At 49.9% G+C, this 21,379-nt stretch overlaps 1 protein-coding gene across 1 annotated transcript in view; it reads left to right on the top strand.

Moving 5' to 3' along the window:
* Window positions 1-10,373, top strand: part of SLC16A2 (solute carrier family 16 member 2) — a 35,959-nt gene extending 25,586 nt beyond the window's left edge. The window contains exons 2-6 of the mRNA XM_053990001.1: window positions 1,172-1,316; window positions 5,171-5,633; window positions 6,059-6,202; window positions 6,693-6,921; window positions 8,164-10,373. Coding sequence (XP_053845976.1) covers window positions 1,172-1,316; window positions 5,171-5,633; window positions 6,059-6,202; window positions 6,693-6,921; window positions 8,164-8,384 — 1,202 coding nt within the window. The 3' untranslated portion in view covers window positions 8,385-10,373. The remainder of the gene's footprint in view (window positions 1-1,171; window positions 1,317-5,170; window positions 5,634-6,058; window positions 6,203-6,692; window positions 6,922-8,163) is intronic.
* The last annotated feature ends 11,006 nt before the right edge of the window (window positions 10,374-21,379 follow it).

Genomic DNA, 21,379 nt, shown 5'->3' with positions numbered 1-21,379 from the left:
ACACGTCACCCAGGGGACCTCTTGCTTCTCCTCAGAGCTGTTAGAACTGAAATTCTTGTTCTTACCACATTGCTTTTCTTGAAATCCTGCATTTCCTCCCCAAAATAGTCACATAAACCATTAAAAAGAGGAGGTGGAGGGCAGGGAGAAGACGGTGGGCAAAAGGAAATGGCCTCAAGTTGTGCCAGGAGAGGTTTAGGTTTGATATTAGGAAAAATTTCTTCACTAAAAGGCTGGTCAAGCACTGGCACAGGCTGCTCAGGGCAGTGATGGAATCATTGTCCCTGGAGGGAATTAAAAACCATGTGGATGTGGCACTTGGGAACATGGGTTAGTGCTGGGCTGGGCAGTGCTGGGGAATGGTTGGACTTGAGGATCTTAAAAGGCTTTTCTAACCTTAACAATTCTATGATGGGCTGGAAAAAAAAAAAAAAACAAAAAAAACCAAAAAAACCCACCTGTGAATAATTAAGGTTTCTGGAAAAAAAAAACCAGACAGACAAACAATGGTTTTCTCCAGAGTGGGCTGGAAGGAGACAGGGCATGATGGTTCCACTTGGGCATTGCCTGGCAAGGTCAGGGGTGGAATTTAACCTGGGATAAACATGTGTCTCCATCAGCTCAGCTGCAATGAGGAATCCTTACTGACCGTGGGGAGAGGAAGAGGCAAGGAGTGCTGACTCTGGGGAGTGAGGGAGGAGTAGGTGAGTGTGCTCCCTGGGAATGCAGGGCTGTAGCTCAGGACAGGAACCTCTCCCTAGCCAAAGCTGGGGAGCAAAGGGCTTGGAGGAGCTCAGGGGGATTTTGGCTGTGGAGATTCCTGCTGGAAGTGCTGTCAGTGGGGCATCTTCCCATGTGCAGCCAAGGTTGTTTGGAAAGGGTGTTGAAAGTTGGTGCCTTCCCTGGGACACAGTAACCCAGCAGAGAGGAATACAAGGAAAACTTGTCCATACTCCATCATCGTGCCCCATTTACAGTGCCACCAGGTCTCTGTGTCTTTTATGAGCTGCACTGTTAATTAACAGCACTAAACACGGCTAATTAACTGTGTGATGGGGCTGCCTCTCTGCCAAGACACCTCCAAAGCTGCTCTTGGTCCCTGATTGATTCCCCCCTGCCCCTGTTGGATGTCCCATCCTGACCATCCCTTTTCTCCTCTCTCTCTCCCCAGCATGGGTTGGCTCCCTGGCCATGGGAATGATTTTTTTCTGCTCTCCCATCGTCAGCATCTTCACCGACCGGATCGGCTGCAGGACCACAGCGGCCATGGGAGCTACCATCGCTTTCATCGGGCTCCTCTCCAGCTCCTTCACCAAGTAAGGCTGTGGAGGGCACCCCCAGCTCCTTGGAGAGCTCCTCTTCCTCCCTGTTCCCTGCAATCCCCTGCCAACACATTGCTGCTGCCTCTGGGGGCAAAGCAGGTGGTTCCCATCCACATGAGAGATGTCCTGGCATCCCTACAGCCCACGTGTGCTCAGCCTGCTCCTCTCCAAATTGAACCTTGTGTCCTTAGGTAAAAAGAGAGCAAATTTTACCCAAGCAAGGACAGCGTTTTCTGGGATTTCAGCACTCAGGTCCCTCATTGGATTTCTAAAACAGCAGGAGAGGTTGGTGTGCCTCTCACGGGCAGCTCCAGAGAGGCACTCACAGAGAAAACCATTCTCCTTTGCAACCATTTTCACATTTGGTGCTGAAAGTAAATTAATGCTTAAAATAATATTTGGTGGATTATGCCTGAGAGGGAGTTTCTGTGCAGGGCAGACAGGGAGGGGGAGGCAGACAGGCTTTGGAACAGTTTGTGGTGTTCCTACCCTGGCTCGTGTGTCTGCAGTAGCACAGGGCCACTGCTGCTCCTTGTTTTCCATGCCTGATGCCATGCCATGAATTTCTGCTGGCAGGCACTGGCCAGTGGCAGGTGTACCTTGTGTGTCTTTCCAGCCCAGAAATCGGGGTTGGCATCATTGTGGGAGCAAAAAGAGGTCACCTCTGGGGTAATTTATATGACACTTGTTAAACACAGTCTCAGAGGCTCCATGGAGACACTTCCAAGGCAGCATTTGCCCCATTTTTTTCTGAATAAAAACATTGCTTTGGGTTGGATTTCAGTTAAAATCAATATTGTTTTAATTAAAATGCTTCAAGGAGTGGGTTTTTAAAGCAAATACACACCAGTTTTCCAGAGGGCAACTTGCCCACACTGTGCTCCTCCTGGTCAGGAGACCCTTGTGCTTGTCCCAGCCCTGTTTCCCTTGAACAGGGCTCGTCCCAGTCCTGTTTCCCTGGATCCCCAAGTCCTCATCTGTGGGATCGCCCCATCATGCTGGGAGTGGGGATCAGTTCAGATCCTCAGGCAAACCCCCCAGGACTGTGGACAATTGCAGATGGGATTTTTGGGTTGCTAAAACCATCTTGGGCAGTGGCATCTGCAGCTTCCTCCTCAGGTGCCACCCTTTGTGTTTCCAAAGATAATGGCAAAAGGTGCAGTGGGTCCTGGGGATAGCTGTGCCCTGGCATGCAGATCACAGGAGCTTCCCATGTAATCCTGCTTTCCTTCCAATCAGCAGAGCTTGGACTTTTTTTCCTCCTCTTTTGTAAAATGTTTGTGCAGAGAAAAAGGGCTCATGGGACTACACTGCTGCAAGGCGCTTGTTGTGTTGGGCTTCAAAAAAAAATTCAAAAAAAAAAAATTCAAACAGAGAGGAATATAATTTCCAGGAGAGCTACAGGACTGAAATCCCCATTTCCTGCCTCTCACTCTCGGACCACATTCCTCTGGCTGCCTTTTAAGGGAGAAAGGAGCCCCTTTGCAGCTGAAGCACAGTGAGGGGAGCGGTGACGGCAGAGCCGAGCGAGCGGGGCCGGAGGAAGAGCAGGGAGGCTGTGGGATTTGGCAGTGCTCCATCCGGATGGTGAAGGCTGCTCCTGAAATTCGGGGCTTGTGGCTCCAGCTCTCCCAGAACAATGGAGAAGCTCTTTTTTTTGGTCCCTCCTGCCAAGTCCCTCCACTGCAGCTGGAGATCATTCCCCTGTGATACAAGCACTGGGGCAAAGGGACACAGCCTGGCTTTGGTGGGCTCAGGCAGAGCTGGATCAAGGCTCAGCCCCCCTTTATCTCCTAGTTTCTCTAAAATGAGTTTATTTTGTCCAAATGGAGGAGCAGCACTTCCCAGCACTGCACTGAGCTGCTCCAAAAACCCTCTGAGCCACCAAGACTATGTGGCAAGACCCCAGCGCCCAGCTCAGTGCCTCTTGTCTCAAAATATTGGGAATTTTGTATGGAAACCACTAAAGAAACCAAATGTGCTGAAAAGCAAAACTCTGGGGAAGGCTGGATGGGGTCAATGTGAGGCTCTTCCTCTCTGCTGCCTTGCTCTGAGGTGTCTCCTGCACTTGTAACCAGCTCAAGCCACCAGAGACCTTGTGTGCTCTCAAGAAAAGAGAAATCCCCGTTCAGGCTTTAGCTTCCCTCCAGTTTAAGGGGGTTGGTTTAGCATGAGGAATGGGAGATGATGGCCAGCTCAGCAGGGCTGTCTTCACATGCCCCCAAGGCCCTCCCAGCCCTCCTCCTCTGCACTAAGTGTTCTGTAGGGAGGATTGGGTCCCTTTTCATCTGCTTCTTCTTCCCCTCCACAATTTCTGCCCAGTTACTCCTGCACAGCGGGATCCCCCAAACTTCTGCCAGCAAGGATGAACCAGGGCTGTCCCCACTGAGAGCTGGAAGCAAGAGGAAGCCAATGGAGGGAGACCTCCTTGTCCCAGGAGGAGCAATTATCCATTGGCAACCTCACAATCCGAGGGGACGATGCCGCCCTTCCCACCGGACAGCCGCTGGCTGATTCCCAGTAAGCAGGCTGGGAAATCCTGGCTCTTCAAGAAGCATGGCTGAAAGGAATCCCTGCTCATGCAGGGGTGTCTGAGCATCATTGGGGAGCAGATGGGAACTGTGGCATTTGTCTCCACTTATCCGACGCGTCAGCTTAGCTGCGGCACCAGGGCTGCTGTGACCAGGCCAGGGCTGGTGCGTGGGAGGTCGGGCACGGCCCACAAGGCCCAGCTGCTCGCCTGGCTCCCACAGAGGGGGCTTCTGATGTGGTTTTGTTCTGGAGTGGATGGAAATTGCCTTTCATGAGAGTCATTTGTCTCGGCGCCGTCAGGCACTGCAACCGTGTTCTGCTTTCTGCTTGGCAGGCTGGTGGGATGAGCGTGTAATGGAAGGCATGATGTGCTTGTAAAGGTTTTCCCAACTTCCAGCTGCTCTGGTAGATGTGGGCTGCTGTCTCCTCACTTGCTTTGGGAGCAGCACTCCCAGTCTTTCTCTGAGGGTTGGAGTACAGACCCTGCTTGTACAACACCCTGAGGTGTCCAAAGGTTTTCCTCACACTTTCCTCCCAGGCAGTATCTCATGGCAGACCTTTGCAGCTGGATGTATTGCATGGGAATGGAGAAAATAATTCTTTCATCTGGAGAGAAACAGAACAGGTTGTTTGTGCTGCCTAAATCCAGGCTTCTTTGTCAGCTGCCTCTGTTGGGAAAATTGGGCTGGAAATTGGGAGGCAGATTCTTCCAAGGGATTTTATCACTCTCCATCTACTTGGTAGAGCAGCCACTTCACTCCCTCTTCGAGTGCAGCCACCAATGTAAGGTTCAAATAAGATCCATTAACTGTCTAATTAAAGCTCCCAGAGGAGGTTAAAGAAGAACTTAATTAACCAGCCTGGAGCCTGGGCAGAACACCACATTTCCTTCCTGCATGCCTAGTAACCAGCAGGGTTGGTGCTTTCTGCTTCCAAACACTGGGTGGAGAATGTTTTCAGTTAGTCCTTTCAGTGGAAAAATTAAAAGGAATTCTAGCTAAAAATATCCCACCATCCCTACCTTAGAAAATCTCGTTTGCTGTAATTTAATAACCACTGAAGTAAAGTCAGCTTCCCAAGGAGGCCAGGTTGGCTGCTGCCTTCTCCTGGTGGCAGAAAGCACTTCCCAGCTCCACTTCATTTTGCTGAAGATTTCATGTGCCAGCTGTAAGGTGGGGATTATCCCGGTTTTGGTGAGGGGATAAGCTCCTCGTGGTCAGACAGTCTGTGCAGCACCTGTGGCCTGTGCAGCACCGTGGGGGAGGAGGCCTCCTCACCTCTGCCTCACATCCCCACTCCCATGTGTGCTATTCCAGGTCCCTGGAAGTCCGTTATTTCACATATGGGATCCTCTTTGGCTGTGGCAGCTCCTTCGCCTTCCAGCCCTCGCTGGTCATCCTCGGTCACTACTTCAAGCGTCGCCTGGGCCTGGCCAACGGCATCGTGGCCGGGGGCAGCTGCCTCATCTCTGTGCCGCTCCCCTTCTTCTTGAAGATGGTCGGGGGCGCCATCGGGCTGGCACACACTTTCCAAGTACTCAGTGCCTTAATGCTCATCCAGATCTTCTTGTCCATGACCTACCGGCCCATCCTGACACCTTCTTGTGACTCTCAGCACGACGGGCACGACAAGCTGGGCAGCCGGAGCATGAGGCAGCAGTGCTGGGCCCAGACCCGCAAGTATTTCAACCTGAGGGTTTTCCGGAGAAAGACCTATCGGATTTGGGCCTTTGGGATCGCTACTGCTGTCCTGGGATACCTCGTACCTTACATGAACCTGGTAAGAGCCGTGGCTGGGGCTGGAAGGGAGGGAGGTCCCTTTGCCCAGAGTGAGGAGTAGGTGGGAAGGTGGGGATGGGCAGCAGGGGCAGAGGCACCAAAAGCCTCAAAGCCAAGAAACTGCTGCATGTCCTGTAGACAGGAGTTGTGATGGATATGGTTTTGTGTGTCTTCTCTGTGCCCTCTGTGCCAGGGTAGGCCAGGGTCACTTCCCAACGCTCCTAGGGACCAGCACCAGTAGCAGGAGAGGAAGGGCCTGCTGGGTTTGGGCTGGGTGGAGGGTGCAGGTCAGTGTGTGTGGACACGAGGGCCACACAACCAGCCCAAATCCATGAGCCCTCTGCAGGAAATTTCATCCCTTTTGGGGAGATGAGAGGGATCAATATGCTGCAGCTTCATGTCCTTGTGTCCTTCCATCCATCCTAGGTCAAATATGTGGAGAAGCGATTTCAGGAAACCAAAAAGGACTGGATCCTCCTGGTTTGCCTCGGGGCCATGTCGGGGCTGGGGCGCTTGGTTTCAGGCCGCATTGGTGACTGCATTCCCGGGCTGAAGAAGATTTACCTGCAGGTACAGTGTGTCCAGCCCTCCATGGAGGTGCTGGCCAACCACCGAGGGGCAGGGATGGTACCTCTACATTGGTGTCCACACTCTGCTTAATAACTGTCAATCACAAATCCTTTACCAGCCATTGTCTGCTGTGAGGGAAAAAATTGACTGCAGAAATGTGTAAGAGGAGTTACTTGCTTGACCCCAGGGATTGGTGTCTATTCAGCAGTCAAACTCCATGGTAGCCACTCTTCCCAAACTACTGACACCCTTTAACCTCCTTGTGGATTTTGAAGAACAAACTGCTGAAATCTAGCAGCTAATCCATCAGTTAATCCTTCTTAACCCTTCTTAAAAGGTTATTCTTAAGGGCCTCTCTGAGACAGGAGCAGCAGCTGGATGGCTTTGCTGGGTCCAGGGGAGGGAGCAGTGACATTGACTTGTTCAGTGTCATGTCCATGACTCTTCTTGCTGCCCATCTCCACTCTCATGCCCACTTCTGTTCCCCTAGGTTGCGTCCTTCATGCTGTTGGGCCTCCTGTGCATGATGATCCCGCAGTGCCGAGGCTTCGAGGGCGTCATTGTCATCTGCCTCTTCCTTGGCCTCTGTGACGGCTTCTTCACCACCATCATGGCCCCCATCGCCTTCGAGCTGGTGGGGCCCATGCAGGCGTCCCAGGCCATAGGGTACCTCATGGGGCTGATGGCCGTGCCCATGACCGCGGGCACGCCCATTGCAGGTTGGTAACGCCACGGGGCTGGACCAGGACTGGGTGATTGGGAGGGACGTGGTGGTGGCAGCTTTCACCCCATGGTGGTGTTTTGGTGTGAGACCAGAAGCGCTGGTTTGAGTTTTCTGGTTTCTCAGATCACGTGGAGGTTGAGGAATGGGGGTGGCATCACTCCATGCTATGTCCTGTGGCATCTCAGGGCCTTTCTCAAGGCTGATGAAAGGTGATCATTGGAGAAACAGTGAGCCAAGGTCACATTAAGTGATTTCTATTTGCAGCTGAGCTAAAAATTGTCAGATCATAATTTTCTAGAAGTCCTTTTAGATGGAATTGAAGTTGGAGATGGAGACACCTGAGCCTCCACAAGACCTGGGTCTGTGTTGCAGCACAGCAATAACCCCAATGTCCTTAACAGCGAGGGCTTTGCCAGAGCTGCCCCTGAGCAGCAGGACCTCTGCATCAGCAGCACTAAGCCAAAGCTGGATAAGCACCTCCGATCTCTCTGCTTCCGGCAGCAAAGTTCACTTTAACGCCCTCGGGACGGAACATGGGGATCACAGGCCTCCCACTGGGAGGGTGCTGCACCAGGACCCCCGAGTGGGGCTTGCTGGGTGAAGTGGCCCTTTGCATTGGCCTAATCCCCAGGAAAGCATCCGCGCAGGAGGCACTCAGAGGGATTTTCCAGCACTGATCAATGGCCATATGTTATTCTCCAAGGATGCCTGGCTATGTTGGAACTTGTCAGACAAATGTAGAACCTTGTGGGGTTTTAAAGGCTTGGCTATTGTTTGTAACTGGCAGCATGTATTTCACAGCTGGAGATAAAGCATCCAAAGGGCAGGGCTTCCAAATGGAGACAAGCAGCAGTGGAACAGCCCCTGCCCACTTTCCCCATTGCCTCCTGGCTGGCAAGCCTCTGGGAAGAGGTGTTGGGTTTAACACATCTCAGCTTGCATTTGGGATTATCTGGGATGTGGACAATTGTGTCCTGTTCTGGAGAAACAGGAGGGATGTTTGAGGCTTTCCTTCTCCACTCCCTTGGTACACAGGGTTGGCTGCACACATCTGTTAATCCAGGGCGTAAAAACTCCAAGAAATGCAAACAGAAAAAAAATATTATTTTAAAAACCCAAACCTCCCCAAATCTGGTGGGTGACACAAGCTGCACTCGAAGGAGGGAACAAGCAGGTCATCAGACTAATGAGCTCATTAGACTGATGAGGCTCTAACGTCACCTGTCTTCTCTTCCAGGATACCTCAATGATTATTTTGGGAATTACGACGCGGCCTTTTACTTTGCTGGCGTGCCGCCCATCATCGGCGGCCTGGTGCTCTCCGTGGTGCCACTGGTCCACCAGAGGATGCTCAAGAAGCAGCGCCTGGATTCTGGCAAAGACAAGATGCTGGTGTCGGAGGCGGTGGTGAACGGGGAGCTGCTGCCGGGCTGCCCAGCCTCCGAAGCACACATGTGACGCCGCTCCCGGCTCTCCCGGGACACCAGCAGCCTCTCCGTAGCCCCAGAACAGGCCCTTTCCCAGACGGACCAAAATTCCCAGTGATCGCAGATGCACTATGTTTGTAAAGGAAAAAACACAAATATTTCTTCTAGTTAAAGGCTTTTAACTAGCAGAAATGCTCTTTTTTTTTTTTTTTTTTTTTGGGGGGACAGTTTTGATTTCAAAGCCACGTTTTTTTTTTTTTCCGTCCCAAACCAGTTTTGTAAGGAGAACTCTCACCAGGATTCAAACTTGATCGAGCTCCTGCTCCTCTCCCGGGTTTCTATACGTCACGACAGAGGTTTACAGCTAATAAATGCCTTTTCCAAGCAGGCCACGGATGGAACTTGTTGAACCTTGCAGCTGTCCATCCTCCTTCTCCTCCAGTGTCACTCGGGTGTCACATCCAAGTGAGACAGCCTCCTCCCCGTCCAGCACCTGGGGCTGTTCTGGAGCCAGAGATCCGAAGGAGGAAACGCTGCTTTAGTCTGATGCACAAACCAAATAAATGTCAGCGAGTCCCGCTTTCATCTTCCTCTTTCCTCCTTTCCCGCTGCTCTCCTACACCCCCAGGGAGCTGCAGCTGGGATGACAGGGAGCTCAGCTGGCTCCAGCCATTGGAGTCACGCGGGAGCACACCCTTCCTGCAAAATATGCCTTAAAAATGCGTGGATGAGACCAGCAGGTCCCTTGGCCGCTTTCCACCTCCATTTTCCCAGCCGGCAATTAAGGATTGGGCTTTTGAGCTGCAAGAGACAGGGGCAGCTCCTTGCACAGCCCACAGTGCCCAGCTCTGTGGGGCCAAATCCATGGGATCGCCACCCAAATAGGCAATTTGGTGGCTTTGAGTCACACAGGGTTGGGACAGAGCCCCTGTGTCATGGATCAGCTCCGTGCTGGGAGGTGGCTTCCCTGCTGGGCTCAGGGGCACCCACAGGTGTGGGGATGCTGCTGGCCCAGGGCACAGGGTGCCTCTGCTGTTTTTGTGGGCCAGTTGTGTATTATGCAGCAATAAGCATGAGTCAGTATTGGTGGGGAATCCCAGTTTTCCAAAGGATTTGACAGCCCCAGTCGCGTTTAACTTGTAGCCCGTGTGTTGTCACTGAGCTCATGCAGGGTCAGTGCTGATCTGGGAGGAGAGGGAGACAGTGCAAGGAAATCACACAGCCAGTGGGTACCCACCACATTGAGTGGTAGCAGAGCTCAATGCCAGCTCGGGCAGGAATCCATCACTGCCCACAGAAAATTGTAGAAATTCAAATTGCGCAGAGAAGCTGTGACTGCCCCATCCCTGGAAGTGCTCCAGGCCAGGTTGGGCAGGGCTGGGAGCAACCTGGGGTAGTGGAAGGTGTCCCTGCCCATGGCAAGGGGCTGGAATGAGATGAGCTTTAAGGTCCATTCCAACCCAAACCATTCCATGATTCTATGATCATCTCCAGGGATTGCTAATGAGCGTGGCTAATGAGTGAGAAGGGAAGTTCTCCTGCCCTGGTGGGTCCCTGTGTGAACAAGGAGCCAGGTGGGACTGGAGTACCTTTTCCTGGAAGAGAGCAAGAAACAAAACTCACATTTATCCTGACTGCAAACCCATCCTTCATCAGATTTTCATTTTGTTCACCTGACACTAAAAGTCTGAGATGTCTGAAGAGGGACGTGTGTCGTGGGAATCATCCCTTGGTTTCCGGGTGAGTGTGGGGGATTGTAACAGCAGGACATGTCTTTGCTGTGGAAATTTGGGCTCAATGGAGGCTCCTCCCACAGGCAGCAGTGGGACTTTTGTACATAATAGGCTCAGGACCCTGCATGTCCCTCTGGCCCTGTTTTTAATCCCTGTTGGCTGATGCATTGTAAGGTCTTGTGGTCTCGTGGCCCTTCTGTCCCCATACGAGCTGGAAAATTACCTGGTGTGTTGTGACGTGTCTGTTTAGGATATAAAATGAGATGTCTACTTGTCTCTTTCTTGGATACACTTTTCCATGACTGTTCTTATCCTTCATGGCCTGTATTGCATCCTCTGCTGTGGCTCTACTGAGCCATCAGAGTTTTGGGAGCCACGGGAGGCAGATGAAGCTGCAGGAGGAGGCAGGGCTTTAGCCATCTAACCCTGGCTCCAGCTGGGATCTGCCCGACTTAGCCTAGGGCAGGGTGTTAATCTGGTGCTTTTTGGGTGGGAGCCTTGGAAGTGGGGTGGCTTCAAAGCCCTCTGACAGCTGAAGGAAATAAAAAGTTCTTCATTGTAACTCCTTCTGTGAGTTTTGGGGCATTAATTCACGCTGGAGTTTGATGAAGTTCATTAAATCATATTTTGGACCTTAATGCCCCCCAAAGGAGAGATTATGAGAGATTTAAATTCCAGAAGTAGCTTCTTCAGAGCAAGCAGAGAATGAGCAGAGCTGTCTCCAAACCCCATCTGGGCTGAGGGAGAGGCTGCACAGCAGAGCCCACTGATGGCTGCACCCAGACTTTGTTTGGCAAAGCCTCCCTGGCTCCTAAGGTGATTTATGGTTCAAATCCCAAATTTCTACAGAATTCCATTTGCCTTAACTGTTCTATATGCCTGCAAAAGCCCTGGGAGGAGCCTGCATTCAGTGCAAGGGGTGCTTAGCACTGCAGTGGCATCAGAGCAGCTGTATCAGCCCAGGAGGGGTGCTGGTATCCACATCTGTCCCCCCTACATTTTGATCTTTCCCCGTGGCTTTTATTATTCACCCTCTAGAAGATTTGGAGTGATGAGGTGCTTTCTTGGCCACTCCAGCTTGGTCAGAGGAAGCCATCCCTCATCCTATCCCAGACCCATGTCTAGTAGCAGCCTCCCAAAACCACACTCAGTGTCTTTGTCTGGTCAAAATCCTGCCCTTGGTGGACACAAGGACAAATTCTGCAGGTTTGGACAACAGCCATGAAAGATCTCCTCATCAGCAAACACAGATGGGAATGGGAAGGGCAAAGGTTGGAGCAGTGTCAACAAACAGGGAGTATTTGGGGCTTGTTTGTCAGATTGCTGCTGCAGCTGCTGTGGGTCTAGTTTGGCCCTTTTGAACACCAGGCGATTTGCAAGAATTTCTGCATGTGAGAGGTGGGATTGTGAACAGGGAGGGGTTGCACTGCTCTCAAGACAGCTGCTCAGCCTCTGGTGATCTGGCGGTGTGACACCAAATGGGTCCCTAAATACTGCAAAAAGCTTCATCCCAAAACTCCCCCTGTTCCATCAGGGTCATCTTGTCCTAGCCCAGCACATCCACATCTCCTTGGGGCTGCCTTCTACTCAGTTTTCTAATTAAAATCCCACCTTCTTCCTCCCCTGCGAGTGCCAGGCTGTGATTCCTGCCCCTCTCCCTTGCTCTGGGAAGGGAAGGGAAGGGGGAGCCCAGCACTGAGGCTTAGCCAGCTTTGGGAGCCAGCAAGGGAAGGTGTGTGGGCTGAGCCCCTTGTGTGGGAAAGGGCTGGAAGGGAGCTGGGGGGGCCCACTTCACCCCCTGGCCGGGGTGTTTGCAGAACTGCAGAGCCTTATGTAAGTGTGCAGTGAGCACAGGACATGTCCCAGCAGCGCCTGCTCGGGGCTGGGCTGGGGCTGCCTCTTAAATCTTTACCTTAAGGGTGTTCAAAAAACCAACTTGTAGTCTTTTCTTTTTATTTTTTTTCCCTCCCTTTTCTCTTTTATTATTATTCTACTGCAGAGTGAGGCATCGGGTTTAACTCCTCTGGCTCTGGCTGAGGGATGGAGTGGGACAGCTGAGCTGGAAGGGCTCCCAGGATGGTTGTGTTTGTGATGGGAAGGGTATCAGGACTCTGGGAGCTGACTGGGAAGCGCCATGATTCATGGCTTAGTGCTTTTTTCAGTTTTGGAACAATGTGCAGGAGCTGCTTCACTGCAGCTTGCCCTGCCCTGAAGTCCTGCAGCCAGGCAAACACAAGTTTCGAAGTCACAGAGCTTAAATTTATCAAATTCTGGCCTCTCTCCAGCTGGGGTTGTGGTTTCCTAACATTTCTCTGCTGTGGGAGCTGTGGGAAGGCCACATCCTAATTGCCAGCCAAGCAGAGGGCTTTTGCAGGTCTGCTGTGGTACCGTGGGGTTTGCAGACCCCCAATTTCAGGAGGTTTTGGCTCTGCCTCCCACCACAGTGGTGCTTTGGGGCTGCCACTCAAGGAGCTTCATCATCCCCCAGGCTGAGCTGCTTGGAGAAGCCAGCAGAGTGGTGGCCAAGCAGTTGGGCAAGGACATTCCTGCCCTTCCTTCCCTGGCAGTGCTATGGGAATGTTCTGCATGGCAGCAGAGGCTCTCTTTGGTACGTGGGTGCCAAGAGCAATTTGCTCTGGGCAGCCTGATTTGGTGCTGTGGATCTCACCTGCTCTGGATTTGAACCCTGGCTGACACTTGCATCTATAAGTGGCCACATAATCCTCACCTGGGTAAAGGTGAACTGGGATCAAATCCTCTGAATGCAGGAGGACAGATCCAGCTGAGACTTTTGCTGTCTCTCCATTCTTCACTGCAAACCATTCCTGGCCTTTGTGTGCTTCTGCACCCCACAGTTTTGTTTGGGGTCACCTTGATTATTTTAGTTTCAATTATTTTCAAGCTGGCAGAGTCTGCTTCTCCTTTTCCAGCTGGAAGCAGAAAATTTGAATGACTTTGAAAGCCAAGGCAAGCAGAGCAGCCCCCTCCCTCCACCTTTATGCCACCCAACGTGGACTCTTTTGGGTGCTTACAAGCCACCCTTGTAACCTTTGGGGACAATTATGTCGTTGACAAGTGCTCCTTAAATCCTGCTCTAAGGTGCTCTGAGTAATGCCAGGCATGGAACTGGCACAGAGAGGGGCTGGGTGGGCAAGTAACAAACCAAAATAAAGCTGGTTTATTTCTTTTTGAGAGCCCTTGGCAGGAAAGCAAACAGAGAGGTGGATGGAGCTCTGAAAGGGCTTTGGTCTTCACTGGTGACGCTGTGCCAGGTCCTTTATCTGCCTGGCACGGCCGCTTCGTGGACTTCAGCCCTGGTGACAGGGAGGTTATCACTGGGCTTTGGTGGCACCACTGGCACAGCCCCTGTCGGGGGGGCTTTGTAGTTTTATTTTTGCAAATATTTTGCCGTGCCCTCAGTGCTCCCCTCAAGGCCAGACCCTGTGAGTGTCCCCGCGTCCCCTCTTCCCATGAACCTCGGTGGTGAAACCCTACAGGTGCAGGGCTAGGATCCATTTTCCCAGCCAAGAGACAAGACACAAAATCTCTCCTGTTTCCTGCAAAACATGGCTTTGGAGGAGCCTCCAAAGTTTCTCCTCTTTTTGTACCCTACTCCCCAAGGCTCTCCCTGCACCCACCTCCGCCCGGCCCCGCAAGCGCAGCTCCTCCTGTAGCTGTAGAGACAAGATGAGGGGCTGTTTCACCAAGAAGTTCAGCTCGTTTTTGTCCTTTTTGTAGATTTTTATCGTGGTGTGTAAGATGAGTTGTTTACTGAGCAGGTTCCTGAACTGAGGTGATGCTGCCCTTCTGGTGGGCGATGGCCAAGCTGCCTGAACCCGGCTGGGATTTGGCTGCCGAGCGTGTTCAACCCGATCCTGTCGGGAAAGAACTCGACTTCCCCAGGCCTGAACTTTCCCAGCATATCCTCTTTCAGCCATTTAAACCCGTTAGAGCCAGAGGCAGGATTTTTCTGGGGAGACTGAGGGCAATTAGGAAATTACCCCGCTCCCCCTCCCCTGCCCTGAGATCCAGCAGGATGAAGCCAAATATTTGCTTTCGGATGGGTGGATTTTGAAGCTGGCTCCACATGAGAGCACCGGGGCGGAGGCTTGAATTTTGGCCGTTTTGGGTGATTGTTTTTGAAGCAGGACCTCCAAGGTTGCTGCCATCACCCTGCTCAGCAGATTCCAAAGCCAAGCCCTGTCACAGCTGGCATTTGCTCCATTGCTGATGGAAAACAGGCTGCCCATGGGTTTTGGGGGTGGGATGCACCCTCTTTGTGTCTGTACGCACTAGAAAGACTCAATAAAAGGCTGCAGCACCGTTGGGTAGCTTTGCAATCCTATTTTTTTCTGCTGTGCTCCAGGCTCTTGAGCAGCAGGAGCCGTGTGTGGCTCTGAAATTGGTCCTGGGAGGTGCCCAGGCCTGCTGGGCACCCTGGGCAGAGCAGCAGAGCCAGTGGTCCAAAAGCAGCTGTGCAATTCAATGCTGAAATCAGATCCTGAAGCTTAAAATTATTACTTTTTTTTCTTTTCTGTTTTTTTTTTTTTTTTTTTTGACATTTGCTCTTTGTAAGTGATTTATAACCCCTCAAAATTTTGTATCTGGAAGTAAAGTGAATGTGTCTCTTAAAAGTATGCCTATCCTTTCAAAATGTGAATTTCTGATTGTTGGAAGAAAAAAAAAAAAAGAAACCTACCCCATATTAGCACATGTTTGTAATTAGTGTTTTATGAATGTTGTTTAAAAGATTTGTGTAAAATAAACCAGTTTAAAAAGAAAAGGGATGTGTTTTGCCAGGTCTCTCCTCATGGCTGCTCATGGTTCTCAGCAGCTTTTTCAGATGCTGCCAACCCTCCAGAGGGGCTGGAGAGGCAAGGGTTCATGCTGGGAATTGTTTTTATTAAGTGTTTGATGCACTTTGAGGAAAGGCTGAGCCAAGGTCCTGGAACCCAACGGGGGAGATATTCCCATGAGCTGGTCAAGGGTGGCTGCTGGAAGTGGATAGTCCTTGTCCCACTGAGGCATTTAGAAGAAAAAAATATTTTAAAATGCACCCCGAGAACATGTGGGTGCCCAGGATGAACCCAGAGCCTCCTGGATGTTTTCTATTCCCCTGGGGGCAGCTTTGGGTCTGGATTTTACCCCCCAGCATCTCCAGGGGCTGCAGCCTCTTCACTCCGTGGGGGCTCTCACACAGCCACAGCACCAGGGTTGTTTTTAAGTATCCTTAATATTATTTATTCCACTTGGCAGTGGTTGAGGGGCCCGATGAGGCCTTCCAGGGACCTCCTGGTCACAAGAGAATTAATCATTTTTGTCTATAAGAGAAGATATGGGAAGGTTGGGAAAGGTCAGGGATGATAATTCATGCGTGAGGTTACAGAGGCTGTAAGACACTGAGAACACAGCTTTCATCCAAGGTTTTCAATTAATAATTTGTTTATATGAGGTGCTTTAATTGCCATTAGATGAAAGCTGACACGTGCATTAATTTTATAAAACTCAGGCTTTTTTTTTTTTTTTTAGTGTGCACCTCAACTCTTTTTCAAGTTGGGGATATTTACTGCAAATAGTGTTTAAAAAAAACCATCAGGAGATAAGAGATGGTAAACAGAGATTCAAAGGGAATGAGAGCACAGCAATGAGCTCCTCCAGAGGACTCTGTGCTGTGCATGCAGGGACAGAGCAAGGAGAGGGAATGCTGCATCCCACTCCTGAGAGAGGCAAGCACAGCCCTTCACCTACAGGCACCAGGAAAAGTGGCAATTTTAGCTTGATATCAAAATTACTTTCTTGGGATGGCTGGAAAGTTGGGGGGAATTGGGAGGGTGCTGGGGTAAAAGTGGGCTGTGCATCCATGGGGACACTCAGAGGGGTGAGGGAGGGGACACCCTGCCCTGCTGCTCCAGCACCCCCAGGAGCAGCAGCTCAGCACAGCCCATCCCCACAAATTCCATATAAATAAATATAGATACATACACACGTGTATGTGTGTATATATTATATATGTGCATCTCCAAAGGTGTGTTTATGCATGGGCCTCTGGAAATCCCCACTCTGTGCTTGGCTGAGCACAGGGCAGGGAGCACCAACCACCTCCTCCTGCTCTGCCAGACTGCTGGATCTGCCCTAACTGACAGAAAAAAATGGGGGGAAAAGCACTTTGCATCAGATAAACCCCTGAGTTTTTCCACAAAAAGGCTGTGAATGAGAAAAAAACCAAACCAAACCACAACAAAATACAAGGGTGTTTTCATTACTATAACTCAGTGGTTCAGATTTAGATATCTAGTTGTATATTAACATTGAAATATCATGGATTAAACCAAGTTAATTAGATGTAATAGCTGATATTTGTGCTACAAAACACATGTGTGTTTTACATATTAAATATATATAATTACAAGTATGTTTTCTAGATCAAATATGAGCCACATGTCAATGTTTTGTATTAATTTAATATTTTAAAATTACATATGATTTAGACCAATAAATGGTGCAAACAGCATCTATCTATCTATTGATTTTTAAAAGTTCACACATAGATTCAGACACAAATATGTCAATCTATGGATGTGCAGTGTGTACATGAGCTGGGCACTGCTGTGCCCGGCCACTGCTCCTCTCCCTGCAGGCTCTGGGCTGGGTTTGCTTTTTTTCATTGTCTTCTTCTCCATCTCTTTTCTTTTTGCAGGACTGAATTATTATAATGCTTCAGGGAAAAAAAGAAAAAAAAATTTAAAAGGGCAAAACCTCCATTTGCAAGCGCCTTTGAAGGATGCACTGAGGAGTGACAGCAGATTTTTTTTTTTAAATCATCCCCGCGTTGAAATGCAAATCTTTCCTAGAGCCGTTGCTTCGCTGTCGTTACTCAAAGGAACAATTTAGGCGAGATCCCTTCCCAGGCTCGGCAGGGCGGGGGGCTCGGCTGTCCCCTGCCCCGGCCGGGGGTACCCGGCCCCAGAGCATCGCCCGGGGCAGGAGGACGCGGGCAGCGCCCGCCGGGCTCGGGATGCGCCGCGTTCCTTCGCCTGAGACTGCGGGGTTTAAATGCCTGGGAGAAAGCATCGCCCCCCCTGGCAGCGAGGCAGAGCCAGGAAAAACCCTCAGATCCAGGCTGGGATTTGAGGGAAACACGGCACGGGGGAGAGGGGATTGAGAGCCACGAGAGAGACCCCAAAGCATCAGCAACCAAAGTTAGCATTACAAAGCATAGCAACCAGCTTTCATATGTTTTGCCATCTCTTTATATAATCACCTACAAAACACATATATCTTCAAAATTCTGCTTTTTATTTTCTTATACATACTACTATACACTGTATAACTACAGATGTATGACTACTTATACATCTCCTTTATCCAAACTCCTAACCTCATAACTTTCTTCAATTATTATTACAAAAATACTCCAACAAAAAATCCAAATATAACATGAACTTCTTTCTTTAAATTTCATACTAAGTAATCAATCTCTCATTCAACTACACTTCCCCCCTTCACACTTTCAGTGTCCAAATCCAAACTCATAATCCTATCTATAACCACTTTCAAATATTTTTTAAAAAAGTTTACTATATTCAAAAAATCTCTATCCTTAAAAAAAACTTTAAAAAATTCAATTACTAAATAGTTTAATTAGTTTTTAACCTAAAGTTTTTACTCATAAATACTAATCTTTAAAATTTTATTTTAAAATAAGATTTAATATTTTAAAATAATGCCCTCCCTCCCGGTAAGGGGCCAGCCCGAGATGGTCCTGGAGTGGGAGCAGAAATCCCTTGGGATGCAAGGACTGCCTTTGGAGTGCCAGCCTGTCCTGGCCGAGGCTCGGTCTGTGCTGCTTTACTGCGCTCTCTGTTTTGGCACAGCAGCCACACTGAACGAGTCTCCCCATCACCTGCAGCCTGCCCTGGAAACACGAGCACAGTCTGGGGTTTTGGGCAGGGTGGTGCAGAAATCCCCTCCGGGCCCCGTGTCCCCCCGCTGCCCTGGCGGGCTCCAGCTGCTGTTCTGGCACGCTCCTGTCCCACCCAGCATCGAGATTTGCTGTTCATAATCTGTTCTATGGCAATTTGGTGTTTATAGTCTGTCCTATGGCAAATTGGTGTTTATAGTATGTTCTATGGCTATTTGGTGCTTGTTTATAATATCTTCTATGGCGATTTGGTGTTTATAATCTGTTCTGTGGTGATGTGGTGTTTGTTTATAATATGTTCTATCGTGATTTGGTGTTTATATTCTGTTCTATGGCGATTTGGTGTTTATTTATAATCTGTTCTGGGCTCATCTGGAGCATGGCTCAGGCCGGCCCGCCCTGCTATACGTGGCTGACACGGCAGGCCCCAGCAGCGCCTGCTCAGCCCCACGGACACAGGCTGTGCCCCCGAGTCTCTCCTGGACCTTCTCTGCATCCTCACAACCACGGGCATCTCTCCATGGCTTGGCTCTCACCCGTTCTCTTCTTCCACCTGTGTTGATGTTTAATCCTACTCAGACAAGCACAGTTCAAACGGCTTTTTTTTCAGCCTTTAGTTTTCCTTGGGTTTAATTCTCCTCCTATTTTCCTTCCCATCCTCTGTCCTTCATCCTTTTCCATCTTTTCCAGCCTCCCCTTTCACCTTTCCCTCCTGGTCGTGTCTCGCTTTTAGGGTAGATGGGAAACCAGCACTGCCAGACTCCAGCTGGCAGCGAGTGGCTCTCAGGGCATTTCTCACTCTCTTCCACTCCATAAATATTTCAATTTATTTAGATGCAGCTTTATAAATTAACACACAACCATCCCAAAGGTGCCAGCAGCAAAGGCTGAGTAATTTCCAAGTTGATTTAGGATTTATTTAGTTTAGTTTAGCAGTACCCAGAGAGATTAACTTATTTCTTCCACTGTGTCTTTTGTAGCCCTTCACCTTCATGGTGAGCAGTGAATGATGCTCAGGGCAGGCACACACTGGTCCCATCTCCATTCCATAAATCCCTGCTCTGGAGAGGAATCTTAAGGGCTCCTGAAAGGAAGTTATTTTGAGTTTTTACCCCTATAAACCCTTTGGTACCTCCAAACCCACTGGCCAGCCAAGGTCTGGCTTTACAGACACAGGGCAAACACTGGGGTTTGGGTCTGGAGAGGTGCCAGAGCTGTTTCCATGCTGTGAAAGGAAAGATTAAAGAAGGTATTAAAGCCAAGAAACCAAACCAGGCACTTTGTCCTTCACGGCATTTTCTACAGGAAACAACAAGCAAAGCTGATGCTCCAGAGCTAAAATCCACTGGCCTCAAACTTTCAACCTGGAGAAATCACATTCTGCAAATGCATCCTGAGAAATCAAACCAGTGTGAAGACATCCCTGCTGGACACCAGGAGCCTGGCTGGCTCCTCTCCTGGCTGTGCCAGAGTCACAGGGAATGTGCTGCAGCCCAGCATCCCCAACACCAGCACAAGGGTACCTCCTTGCAACCCTTGAAACCCCAGAACCCTGCTGGTGTAGGGTGCCAGAGCTCAAGGAACCCTCCACAAATGTGGGATGAAGTAATCATTGTTGAGGGGACCTAACGCCTGGATTTTCACATGCTCGGCTTAGCACGGGATTTACTCAGGGGAACAGCTGGAGCATGTGGCAGCAGCATCTCATTAGTGTCACAGACAATGCCCAGTCAGTCTAAGACTAAAAGGTAGGGTTAATTTTCCCTATATAAATTTATTGTAAGAGTTTAGGGAGCCACAACACAGCTGAGTTTAGATTTATTGTGTTAAAAGTCCCAGAATGGGTTCAATCACACTTGAAATAGCTGGGAAGGGCAAGGAGGAGCAGCTAGCCTGTGCTACTCTCCCCCCTTCTCTTTCCAAACACTCCATCCCAGCGAGGAGGGGTCAGAAAAGGGGAGAAGCCCCCAAAAGGATGGCTATTCCTGCCCCCACATCCCCCCTTGGGATGCACGAGGTCACCAAATACAACCTCTCCCCTCCCACCCAGCAGCAGGACCAGCAAAGTCAAACACATTCCCCTGAGAAGGTCTGGATGTGCCATGGAAATATATCCTAAAGGGAGGAGTAAGACAACGTAAAAGGTTACAGAGTTTAAGCACCAAGAGGGAGGAACAAGGTTATATAAAGTTTTACAGGTCAGGACAAAGACCTCAAATATATTAAAGAAAATAAACAGAGGGATGAAGTCAGCCACACACGAGCGCCAAGCTTGGCTTGGGCTCTTTAAGCAATCCAGGGGCTGATCAAGAGTTTTTGAGGAACAAATTCAGGGTTACCCAAACTGAAGGAGATTCTCAGGGAGATGAGGGGTTGGAGACAGCTAGCAGGCAAACAGTTCCTGACACACAAAGTGTGGGAGTCACTTCATGAATAGTCACTGAAATCAAAGCTACACCTGTGTTAAACACCCAGTTTCAGACTGAACTGAACACTCAAAGAGCAAGAAGCATGTGGGAATGAGAAAAAAAACCTTTATCCAAGCACTCTCCCTCTGGAGAGTGAAGCTGGAGCAGAATCCCAACTCCCTGCATCCCCGGAGCAGCCCACACCTTCTCCTTGCTGGAGAAGAGCATTGCTGGCAGTGCTGAGGAGCATCAGCCCAGCTGTGGCACTGAGCCCCTGCCCTGGCACCCAAAATGTCCCTTTCCAGGGACACGCCACCTTCCTGTCCCCTTTTGCACTGATGCCATAGTGCTGCTCTCGGTGTGCAGCTCCCACTTCCTACCCGAGGAATGGGATTGAGGTGAGGGCAGTACAGATAATAAATACAGCTTCCCACACCCTAAAAAATTTCCTTCCCACTCCAGTAAGTGTTTGCACATACCTCAGCTGCTAATTTTAGGATGGAGCTTTAAGCCACATGTGAGACTCTCCCTTGAATCCTGGCTGCATTTGCAGGGAGACTCAGCCCTGCCAGCCCCACTGGTTCTGATGGGCACCTGGAGTCACAGCTTTTCCTTGCGAGACAATTTGGAGATGCTGCTTTTGTATCTTACATTATCTACTGCCAGATTTACAAAGTCTGGGACACAGAGGTATTTATTTCTTCGGTTTTATGTCCTAATGCAATAAATTCTTCTGAGGAGTTAATTCTGTACCATTCCAGCTCCCTCCTTTCTGCCTCAAGGGGAAAGGTGTATGGAGGAAATAAATTCCTGCCACATCCACCACCGTGTACTCCAGTGCATTCCCAGCGTAAGAATAAACCCAAGGAGTGATGATCCAGCACAAAATGAACACTTCATGCATTTTATTGAGTCTATTTAAATTTGCATTATAACACCTTACATAGGGAACAAACTCCTCCTA

Source organism: Vidua macroura, chromosome 14 (genome assembly GCF_024509145.1).
Source record: "Vidua macroura isolate BioBank_ID:100142 chromosome 14, ASM2450914v1, whole genome shotgun sequence".
Lineage (NCBI taxonomy): Eukaryota > Metazoa > Chordata > Aves > Passeriformes > Viduidae > Vidua > Vidua macroura.
The sequence above is the reverse complement of the archived record's forward strand: the minus strand, read 5'-3'. Positions and strand labels throughout refer to the sequence as shown.